Source organism: Panicum virgatum, chromosome 7K (genome assembly GCF_016808335.1).
Source record: "Panicum virgatum strain AP13 chromosome 7K, P.virgatum_v5, whole genome shotgun sequence".
Classification (NCBI taxonomy): domain Eukaryota; kingdom Viridiplantae; phylum Streptophyta; class Magnoliopsida; order Poales; family Poaceae; genus Panicum; species Panicum virgatum.
In genome coordinates, this window is record NC_053142.1 from 7,930,435 (window position 1) to 7,942,906 (window position 12,472).

Consider the following 12,472-nt stretch of genomic DNA (forward strand, 5'->3'; position numbering starts at 1 on the left):
ACAGATAACATACTAGTGATCCTTTGGTGTGGTACTCTTTCCTTGATAGAATTACTTTCATTGTCTCTTATCGCTTCAGTGAGATACAAGATTTTCCTTTTCGTTTTGTTAGTATCTTGTGGTGTGAGAGAATTCGGTGACGAATTCCTTAAAGGAGGGGAGAATGTAATACTCAAAAAATTAGCGTATAGCCGTTGACCGGACACTTTGTAGAAAGACGAAAAAATTGACTTTTTGAGTGATAGCTCTTTTGGATGATCCGAGACCGTAGATGCGTAGAGCTCGCGGAGACCAATCCATTTTACTACCCATATGTTTCATTCGGACTTCACATGAAGACAAGACCAGTGGATGAAGACTGGATCAATTTGAAAAAAAATAACAAACTTGGCCATTGATTGTCGTGGCCATTGATTGACGTTAATGGATAGTAGGAATTGGTTCTTTTTTCCCTCTCCCGTGGACCAGTTCCTGCACCCATTTGACTTCCCTTTCCTCCTCCATTAAAACCAGGAATTCCTCCCTTTTCCCTGTGTCACTTTGTTTCTCACGTGCATCTATCCCTTGCTGCCCTTGTCTCCCTACCGATCTAAAACCGCTGCTGAGAGTCTAGAGAGAGGAGAAGGCAGTAGGAGGAGAAGCGAAGGAAGGACAGCGCTGCACAAACTCTAGACCTTTGGGGGATCAAGGTGAGATGGTTTTGGTCTAATCCCTTTGGTTTGGATGAGATTTAGGGCCTGCAATTACCGATTTTTCATTGGATTAGATGGGGGATTAGACTTGATCTCGTAGTAGTCTCTGCAGATCGATGGATCGGGCAGTTTCTGTTTGTCGCATGTTTTGTCTACCATAGAGGCCGAAATAAATTCTTCACATGCGGAACTTTTTGTAGTGGATTCAGAGATCTTTCCACGAAGTCCTATTTCATAATTTTTGGTGTTATGGTTTATGCGATATTGACGTCCTTAATTGCTGAAACTGTTGTACCAGTGACTACCAAAGTTGTAGAATTTTTGTTAAGCTTTCCAGATTGGTATAGAACATAATCTTTGGTTGGATATAGCTCCAGATATAGTCTTCCTAATTGGACTGTTAGACTTTCCTGTCAGATTCTGCACTCAAGGTTTTTACCATGATTTAGCCATCCTATTGAACTTTGTAATAAAGGTGAACCCAATGAAATTGTAGAGGAGATAATTGCACTTTCTCTGGTTAAGTATCATAATTTTGGAGGAGTGGTTTGATAGTTAGAAATATTTTTCTAGTGACTGTCAGAATTACAAGCAGATTTCATTGCCTGAATTGGAGTGAAGATAAGGGCAGCTTAGGCTCTGAATAAAAATAGTATGTCTTATCTATGTTGTAGGGCCTGTTCTGTAGATTTCAAAAATGTATTTTTTCGCTGGCATTGCTTTTGTAGATTTAAAGCTACAAAAATGTCAAGCAGCCCTGCTGCTGCTACCTGAGTCCTTACACGTTGTTTTGTTTGGTGTGACGGGTTGGGGAGTAGTAGCACTTTATTTGGTATTCTTGTATGGTTGTATGAATATTTGTACTGAGATCACGATGCTAAACAGGTGGTACACCATTGGATCATGCCTAGCTCAAAGTTCTCTTGATCTTCGTCTAAGGAAAGTAAACGTAGCCGTGGTTTATGCTACAGCTTTGACTTGTTATTCAATCTACCTACACATTGAAAAAATTCAGAACCTTACTCAAAGTAATGTTATTTTATTAATTTTGTATTAAATTACTTTGTGCATCTATTTATGTTTTCATATGATAAGACTTGTGATTCTCCATCATGAGGTAAGTGGTATGTTCATATATGTGGTCGTGGGTGGCACAAATGAGGAGCATACTTGTAGTTGCAACATATCATTGCATCATATTGCATTGCACATCATTTGAGGATGTCGCCGTCTTATGGCCGCGACCGTACCGGTACAACATCGTACGTTGCCCGAGGAGGGGTACGATGCAGCTTCATACCTTGTTGGGTATGGAGGCAGTGGACATGGCATATGCATTGCATTGCATTCATTGTGGTTTTTCATTGTTATGGAAGTTTTTATGAGGTTGTTCTCTATTTTGTTCTGAAGTCCATAAGTGGTTGTGGTTATTTATTTACTTAATATGAGGATGATCTTCTTAAATATTTCATATTTATCTTTACTATCATATCTCTATGTTTAAATTGTTGTCTAATAAACTTGTAGTTTAAATAACTTGTGAAAGCAGTTTGCTTGCTGAGATTTATTCTCACACCCCCTTTATCCTTCCAGGTGCTTGAGTGGACGCTTTGCTTGAAGGGATGGGATTAGCTGCACATCATCACATATTTGATAACACACTTTTGTAACCATAATGACAAATTTAGTCTTGATGTAATGTTTTTATGAATAAACTTTGTTGTGTTTTTTCGTGCCTTCGTAAAAAATGATTGTGGATGATATTTACTGTTGTCTCTATTGAGTTTCTATTTAAGTGATCATCTTTAATTATCTTTTATGTTGTTGCTTCCGCGCTTTACTCTATTTGTGGGGTTAAGCTGTTGAGTTTTTCAAAACTCCAGCTTGTGGGAAGTTTTTTTTACATGTTTCAGTAATTTTATAACTCATGTACTATTTTCATTAGTTAAATGATTTTATGCAAATTTATTGAAAGTAATTACAGATTGAACTATATGTATCTCATAATATCTAAAAATCTTCTAAAATATATTTTAAGTATCTCTATTCTATTATAGCTAATATTGCGAAAATAGATGAAAATGTCAAATGTTTACTAGGGATAAGTCAAAGTTATACTTGCAACCTTATTATAAAATAATGATAATAATATCTAAAACCTCTCTTAAAATTTTATAAATTGTCATAGAATCATTTTATGAATGTGTAATCCTGAAATAAAAGTTTCATAAGATTTTGCGATATTTGAAGTATACATTGTTCATAATGGATACATCTGTTACATAGTTTCTTGTAATTAAGTCAAAACTTTGAGATTAGAATACCTCGTAATATTTTTTGATTTACATACCATTTCTTATGCAAAAAGTTTTAGTAAAGTTGAACCATACATTGTTCATAAAAGGATACATCTCTCACATAATTTCTGATAACTCAGGTGAAATTTTGAGATTTGTGTAATTCATTATACTTTTGAACTCGTATGCACCTCAAATTTGGACACAACCTTATTTTTACCATAACATTAGAAAATATGAAGTTACATTATCAATTTTATACAAAAAATATATTTTTCTACTTTCAATTTAGGCGGCAGAAAGCAACCGATACGAAAAAGATTCAAGTAATAGTAATTAACATACAAGAAAATAAGGTGAAGAAATTGTGTATAAAATCTTTGACGACCTAAGAGGGAACGAAACATCATGTAGCTTCAATGGTAAGGGTAACACATTCTAAAGTTGAGGTTGGTAGGTTCGATCCCTATCAGCCTACCCTTTTTCTCTATTTTTTTATTTTACTCAAACATGTTTTGCAATCAGGTAGGCCATGGCTAAGGGAATTAGGGGTTCAATTCCTGCACCACATGTTTTCATATAAAAATATTCTCATGGAAATAAAATATTATGTAGCAACTTAGATGCATATGTGAACTCGATATCTTACGTTGATGCGTGTGCTCGTGTTAACTATAATGTATTTTTATTGTGGTTTGAGCAGATATAAATTCATGACGATTTCTATTTTCATTCTATGATGTTTTCAGAGGATTGTCACAGAAACTGGGCCCAAATTAGAGCCCATATGGGCTATTTGCAACTCCGTGACGAAAATTCATAAATCGTCATAGATCATGTCTGTTTATGACGGTTTTTGTAAATGTCACAAAAAATTCGTCATGGATTAAAGGATTTCTTTTAGTGATTAGAGATAGGGTGAGGAAGAAAGGCATAGTAAAAAGCCTTGGTAAGGAATTATACACATTGAGCGATCCGAGAGATCATTCGAGGAATTTATAACTTTCTTTTGAAAAAACTTTAAAAAACCTCCGGATTGACGGTTCAACTAAGGAAGAAGAAATATGAGCACTCTATGATACCATTCTGACTCTCAACCACCAAAGATGAGGTGAAGCTATAAGCCCCGCAGGAGTAAAGTAAGAGGTAAGATCAAAGGCCAACCTATCCAAAATCAAGGTAAGAAGCATTTTATTGTGCCTAAGTATAAGTTGGAAATTTAACATTTTAGCAGTTGATGATCAACAACATGAGCCAAGGTTTGCTCGGGACGAGCAAAAGGCTAGCTTGGGAATGTTGTTGACGGTCCTTAAGTGCAAAATTTGACCATCAACTATATTCACAAAAGAAAGAAAACCATGACTCTTACTCACATATTTGTATCGCTAACCTAGCTCCAGAGTTGTTTTGCAGAATTTATCTTTTTAGGAGTATAAGTCCAGAATAACAAGAAAACACGAAGAATATACAGAAGAAGTCGTAGAAAATCGCGTCCTACGTAACACAATCAAAAGAGACCCACTTGACAGACCAAACCGACAATCTAAGCCCCAGGACCGACTACCTGACACGAGGACCCACCTGGCAGTGACCTAGAGGAAGGTGGTGGCGAGAGGCGCCACGGTGGGATCGGCCGACCCATGGGTTCAGCCGAACCCCCCTAGATCCCGTACAGGATCCTCTGGAGGTCGGTTATGGATGTTTCCATGTAAAGAGATGGCGGGAACCAACCTCAAGCACTATATAAGGGGCCTCCCACCACTCTACTCAACACACACCACTTGAGAAGTCTCTCTCACACTCTCATTGTGACTTGTACTCCTTATGATAGTGGAGCTAGGCTAGTACTTCATTTCCTTAGCAAATCTAGTCGTCTTGGGGTCGGCGAGCAATCCTCGGCCTCTGGTATGGCTTTGTATTCTGACTATCGTTATGTTACTCATTTAGAGTTCGTTCATGGTTATCTTGCTATGTTCTTAGCTTGTTTTGCCATGATAAGTTCTTCATTAAGTTATATTATTTGCTTGCTTAGACCAGATGATCTGGGTAAGGATATCGGTTTGTTGCGCTTTCGGGCTTTCCCTAGAGCCTTACCTGTCCATCCGAAGGGTGGGGTACCCGGGGGCGCTAGGGTAGTGACCTCATATGCAGGCATGGTGCCCGGGTATGCAGGATCCCTCGGATATGATGGTGCTCCACAGTTTGACTGGGGTAGACCGCGGGTTGTGACAGCCCCGTCGGTTCAACGAGGAGCTGCTTCTCGGTTAGCGTACTCCTTGATGATTAGGTATCGTTTAGGAGTTCATGCAAAGATGAAACAGGATTAGATGTTCTCCAGTGCGGGTCATTCTCCCCGATGTCCCTAATTTTCTGGCACCTGCAGCTCTAAGCATGTGACTAACATAACCCTTTGCTACATGAATAGTATACTAGGATCTTGTTTGCCTATGCTCCCACTAACCTTAGGTGTATTCATTTATTCTTTATTCACGAGAGTTGGTTTATCTGTGTGTGTCACATTATCCTCGATTATCTTTATTACCACTTACTCCTGTATAATTAGTAGTCTGCACTTTATCTCATACTGTCATGGTTATGTATCTAGTAAACACCTTTACACACCACGCCATCCCTTGGGAAAATATAAATAAAATACCCTGAATACTTCTGGGTGAAATGCTACAATAGTATATCCATGCGCTTGCGGATCCTTCTGTAATCGTTAAGACATACTGCACGGCGTTTCATGGCATCATTACTATGAGCCTAACCCGTTCATAGTGATTATGCTATGAATACCAACCGGCATTTCTGGCGCCGTTGCTGGGAACTAACCCCTCCTAGTAGCGACATTATGAAATGCCAACAGGGGTCAGCACTGACGGCGCTGGCAAGCCAGACAGGAGTGTAGACTCGCTCCAGTCCGCCCTCCACATTGACGATGAAGTGTAGGTTGCTGAAACGCACGAGCACGCCCGGGACCCATCCTTCGGCATCGATGGCCATCTGCAACCTTGTGGAGAAAAACCAAAACGCGCAAGGCCCCAACCTAGCGCGCCAACTATCGCTGTTTTTTTACCACCGCCTAGTGATTCTCGTTGATTGCGTGTTTAGGTGCGGATAGTATCCAAGAAGACACAAGGATTTATACTGGTTTGGGCCGAAAGGTCCCTACGTTTAGTTCGCTGGTGCTCACGTATCTTGCATTAGCTTGCCGTAGGGGTGTACAAATGGTCGAGAGAGGGACGGGTGCCTCAAGTCTCTGTGTGGAGTGTGTGTGTCTGTTCTTGCTCCCGATCCTTTGTCATTGCCCAGGACCGATTGTTCTGCCTATTTGTGCATGTCTCCTCACTTGTCTTGGGAGAGATTCTGGAGGAAGAGAGCCCCCGCGGGGGCTCGTCCCTCCCCGTTTTTATGCCAAGGGAAAGGATGGCGTACAACAAAGACATAGAAAGAGAGAGAGACTCGTGTCTTGTGTCAGGGGAGATTTCCTCTAGCGCCGCTGGATATGGGGGACCCGCTTCCCCTGTGGGTGCAGTGGCTTCCAATCGTTGTGGACCCTGCTAGACCTGTCATTGCTGCCCTTCTACTCCACGGCTGGGTCCGTCTTGTCCCGCGGTTTGCATAGCAGGAAATGTGGAGGCTTCTCACAAGGGCATGGCGTTCTCCTGCCCTAAGGCCTATCCTGTAATAGGTAGTGATAGGCACGTGCTCTACTATAGCTGCGTTAGTGCGTGTCCCATCGCCTGTACACCCACGCCGCTATCAATCGCCGTGCAGCACGGATCATCGAGGACCCTTCCATAGGCCGGGCACACTCATGGCGCCGGGTCAAGGGTCGGGCGAGGTGGAGCCCTCCCGTACAGGTCGGGCGAGGCTGTTCCCCTTGCGAAACAGTCAGGCGAGACAATCTGTCACGCTCATCCTTCGGCCAAGCCGAGCTGCTTAGCCGTTAATCCCATAGCTTTGGGTACCCCTAATATTGATTTCCGACAAAATGTTTCATGCAACATTTCATCAAAAAGAAATCTAACACAACTTGTTCCCTACTATTTTATGCAAACACATCAACACAACATCTAAACTAGCTGGTTGCAACATATAAACAAAGTAATCTCCACATGCAAACTAACTTTATGCAACATTCAAAGAAAATACCAACACCCAAACTCACCGGCTGCAACATGGAAAAAAGGCAATCCCAACATCTAAAGTCACATGCCGCAATATATCGCAACATCAAAAATCACTTGATTCAACACGCGGTCCTGGGGTGAGAACTAGGGGAGATCTCTGCCTCCACCGGCATTAGGACCCCAACCATAGAGCATGGGCGTCATCGTCTCTATCCTCGGTGTTGCCCCCTCTTCCAACATGTCTGCAGCACACCGGATCTTAGGAAGGAGTCACCGGCGCGATGCACAAACGTGACAGACGAGCATGCGGCAAAGACGAACGGCGGCGCAGCCCCTCTCGTATTGGAGTTGTGATGGGGTGCTGCTAAAACCGGACGTGATGGGGCTCTCGGAGTCGGACGGGCTAAATCAAGTGGTGCAGGGCCATGGTGGTTTGCTTCACACCTGTATGGAGACGCCGGAGAGAGGAAATAATACTTGCATGAGATTGTGCACTGCTAGAAAAACTGTCATTTGTACCGGGCGGGAACCCCCGGTTTGTATTGGGCGCCCGCCCGGTACCGCCTGGCCGGTACTAAGTGGGCCGTCACTTAGTACCGGTCTGGCCGCCCGGTACTAAAAGTGCACTTAAGTACCGGTCGGTAACACCAACCGGTACTAAAGTGCATACCACGCAGGCGCGGCAGGTGGAGACCGGTACTAAATGTCTTTTTTTTTTCTTTTCTGTTTTTTTTTTATTTTTTAGGTTTCAACTAATTTGTATTTGTGTACGTTTTCATATTTGTATTCGTGTATGTCTGCGTATTTGTATTCGTGTACGTCTGCGTATTTATATATATTCGTATCTAACATACAATAGAATACATTTATTATAATTACATACACTTGAAATATTATATGTACTTCTAATATATATATATATATATATATGTTAATAATGAACTCGGGATTCTTAATATATTTGCAAGTTGTTGTGCACATAAGTTTTGTCCGACAAATTTGGACAAGATACTAAGTATCCTTTGGCGCCTCATCATCGCTGATGCCTTATTCGGATCCACTCAACCCACACTTATCTTAGGATCCGCATATAATTCTCCATCTGGATTTATGACCTAATCCAGGAGGAATCCACAGATTGATTTTTGAATTGCTTTGATTCTTTCCGTTGGATGAGGTCATCCGCCATAGTAGTAATCTGTCAAGTGCAAACACCAATATTTTGAATTAGTACCTAGATGGAACTAAATGCAAGTAATTGTTGGTAATGTTGTTCTACGTACATTGAATTCATGTCGTGACATCGAGCTGCGGCAGCAAAAATCCATCATGTACTCACATACGTAGTAGCCACTTCTTCGTCCTGGTAAAGTCCGAGAAGGGTAAGGATGAGGTGGGGGCATACTACTTTCAGACGAGGAGCGACCTGCCGATGCCCTACATTCCCGGCCTCACTGGCGGGAAGTGGGAGGATTGGCGCAAGGAGTGGGTGATCGCCACCATCGAAGCCAACGAGCGCCTCGCCTTGCCGACCGAGGGACCCGCCTCCGACTGCCAGTTATGGCGGGCTAGGTTCGACCCCGTGCTGAGCAAGATCAGGTCGCTGGCGGAGGGCGGTGTGACATCCCAGATTTTAAAATACTAAGCAAGAAATATTAAACACATAATCAAGCTTAATAAGCAAGAGCAATTCAATTTAAACTTTTCTTTTGGGAAATAATATAAGTGTGTTTTTGTGTATATGAAATTTTGCACATGAAATGACGAGCCTATCAAACCACAGTTTTCAAACAATTAAACTGTCTTTCAAATTTTAAACAAATATGCTTAAAAATAATTTCTAAAATATAGCTCAAATGAACTTTTGCCTAAAACCAATACTATAGGTTTTCGAATGACAAACAACTTTCGTGTTCAAAATTTTTCGAGTTGCTACACAAAAGTGGGAGAAAAATTTGAATTTCAAAGTATATTGGATATTTTCAAATGCACTCAAGTTTCAATTTTTATCTTTCAAACGAAGTCTCAAATGAAAAAGTGTCTAAAACGAAAGTTGTAGATCTCGAAATTTTAAGCAAGTTTGGTATTCAAAAGTTTTTCATTTGAAGCCATGAAGAAGGAGAAAAGCTGAGTTTACGAACTGGACTTTGGAACTTCGCGTTATTTACAGAACTGCCCTCGCCATCATCTCCTTCCCTGTCGCAACGCCGTCGCCTCGCCGTCTCGTCGCCGGCACCACCACGCGTCGCCTCGTCAAACCATATCGTCGCCGCTTAACCATCCAACAAAGCCAAGTTCGTTTTCTCCTCTCCGTTTCGCCTCTTCCAGAGCCGAGCCCATCCTTCCCTTGCTCAGGCTCGTCGCCGCCACCGCGAGCCATGGCCGCCGTCGCCCTGCTCCCGTGGAGCCTCCTCCTGCGCCCCTTCTTCCCCAAAACCGACCCTCTAGCGAGCTTCGTTGGCCCTCACTGGTCCTCCCAAGCCCGCTCACCGCCGCCTAGGGCCTCCGGAACGCCGCCGCCGCGGCACAGCATCGCCGCCGTCCGCAGCTCGCCGTCGAGCTCGTCGTTCCGCCCTCTCCCCGCCCAAAACAACTTCGGGAACGGCTTCACCTCGCCCCAACGGAGCTCCCAAGCCCAACCACCTCCGCACATGGCCGCCGGAACGCCACCGCCGGTGAACAGACCCGCCGCGCCCCTTGCTTCACGCCGGCAAGCCCCGTCCGGCCATCCCCGCGAGCCCCGAGACCACCCGCAGGTGCGGCTCGACCTCCTCTCCATTTCCCCCAACCTAGCCCCCACCTCCGGTGACTCTACTCGCCGGAAAAAGGGCCGGAATCCCTCCTCTGTTCCTGGTCCGACCAGGGACCTCATGTTAAAAGAAACGAAAATTCCAGGGGCTAGTTTGCAAAATATACATGGATTTCAAACAGCAAACTTTGAAAATTTGTAGAAAATCGTAGAAAAATCAGAAAAATACAAACTCAACTGTTCTGGAATCCTTGCAACAAAATCTACAACTTTTGTTACATACACTTTTGCATTTGACCAATAGTTTTATCTCTCCATTAAATATTGGTTTTATCCACATTTGTATGTATCTCAAGTTCTACCCATGATCTTTAGCTGATTTTTGGACAGTGTGCTACACCTTAGATGAATAGATTACTGTAAAAATTTGAGGACATTTTGACAAATATAGCTATGGGTTTTTATTAGATCTTGTTCTAGGCTAGTAATAAATGCCGTATTTTGCTTTTGATGCTCTACTTGGTATTTTCAAATAAAACTTTTCCAATATGCTTTAGATACTAAATGAACAATATGGTAAAAGTTTAGGAGCCATCACAACTCTCTAGTTTTGGTTTTGATTTAAATCCATGGTTAATAGTGCTATCTCATGATAAATAGTTCTGGCACTTGGAAAATTACGAAACTTTTACTAGTTGCTATATTTGAGTAGATAAACCTGCAGGAAAAATTTGAAGGTCAAATACCTAGATGAAGCAGCAGGTGCAGGCCTAGCACTCTGTTTGTATGCACGCTTTGGTGAAGGGATGGATAGTAGAAGCTAGTTAGTTTCTTTGGTAGCAATACTTGTGCATGTTTGATTCTGTGGAATTCCTAGAAAAATATTGGTAGTTCTAAAATCACGAAACCATCTGTCATAGCTTTGTATCGTTATTCCTTAATTTATGCATATATAGTTTCTCATAAAAAGGTTTGTCCTTTTGTTTGTGGTTTATCTGTGTGATGAATAAATTGTTAAATAAATGGTTAATTCTCTGTTGCTTGAAGTCCTGTGAGATCAATCATGTTAGCTCCCTTGAAGCATAATCTATCAAAATATCATCAGCTTTTGTCATGACTTTATATGATAGCGTTGTACAGATAAAATCTGCTTGACTCATGGAATAACTTTTGACTGATAGTGTTCACTAAATAGTAGTTGAGTTTTTGTTTTATTTATTTTCATTCACCAATAGTTCATAAAATGCCAACATTTAGCAAAGCCAATTATGTGTGACTACTTAGATCTGTATCGAAGAGGGAAAATATTTGATAGTGTTTAGGCAAGGCCAAATGCTCTTAGCTGTATTTAAATTGTTATTACCTCCTCAATTTACCTCATATCCAAAGTTAGCTTATGCTCCAGCCTCCAGGTGGGTTGTGCATGTGCTTAATTAATCTGCACTAAATAATTGTGCCACTAAGATGTTGAAATCATTTCTTGTAGTCCACATGCCACGCTGTGCTACCTATTTTTGTGTAATTAGCTTGTTTGCATACTCGACAGTCCGGTCAAAAATCTTAAATTGTTTCGCTCACTTGCATCGCTTGTGCATTCATGTAGAAATCGTAGCAAGGACGTCGTCTATAAATTTGGTCATGAAGCTAGGAGCTAGCGAAGCAAGCCGAGGAAGGAACTTGTGAAGATCCGGCCCAAGGCCGAGAGAAATACTAACCCCGCTCAGCAAAAAGGCAAGCCCCGGAGCATGTCCTATCTATTTTTAAATTTATGCAACTTATTACTGTTTCTATCTACTTGCGCATTTAAGTTTACAGGAGTTGCTTGGAACCATAGTTGCATGATCCTAGGTACCTATGCTTGAACACTAGTATGTGTAGTTCGCTAGTTGGCTAGGCTAAAGGTTCGGTAGAAGTCGAGTGATTTCCTGTCACTCGCGAGAATTATAGGAGTTGAATGTCTACTACATACTGCAACTATAAGGCTCACAGGCGGGGTTGTGGTACTGGTGATACCCCGTCTGTTTAGTGAAAATGGATAAGGCCGCAGTGTGTGGTAGTGGTGGTTAAGCTTTTGAACGTACTAACCACATGCCGAGAAATATGGTAATCGGTAAGCTTAAGTACCTGATCGGCCCGGCGAGTGGACTTTTCCCTCACCCTCTTTGAACGTTGTTCTCATGCGGCCACATGCGGGTGCAAGGAGGCTCACGACCCAGCGCCGTACCGTGGCGTGGATCCTTGTACTCGAAGTGGGTGACCCTGATCCACAACCCGGAAAGAAAGGGGAAAAGTCGTGTGGGTGACTTGGTTCCCATACGTGTGTGTTAGGTCTGCCTGGCCAGGTTAACAAATTCGATTCGAATCGTCCGCTTCTCACGGTTTGGGACTGCTTAACCCTTCTGCTACATAGAGTAAGAAGTGAAAGACGGTGATGATGAATATGGTTGGTTGGATAATGAAATATAAATGTTTCCCACCATGTATGCTATTGGATAGATGCTCACCTAGAATGGTTAATTGAACTAGAATTTGGAAGCTAAAACCTGAAATTAAGGATCTACTCTTTACTGCTTTTCGGCAAACAAACCCCGCAAGCCA

General features: G+C 42.2%; 1 protein-coding gene across 1 annotated transcript; it reads left to right on the forward strand.

Annotated features, from left to right (window-relative positions):
• Positions 1 to 9,418: 9,418 nt before the first annotated feature.
• On the forward strand, positions 9,419 to 11,588 carry LOC120639710 (neural Wiskott-Aldrich syndrome protein-like). Its single transcript, XM_039915592.1, has 2 exons — positions 9,419 to 9,881; positions 11,478 to 11,588. The coding sequence occupies exons 1-2, from the start codon at positions 9,504 to 9,506 to the stop codon at positions 11,484 to 11,486; spliced, it is 387 nt and encodes a 128-aa protein (XP_039771526.1). The 5' UTR covers positions 9,419 to 9,503; the 3' UTR covers positions 11,487 to 11,588.
• Positions 11,589 to 12,472: the final 884 nt, after the last annotated feature.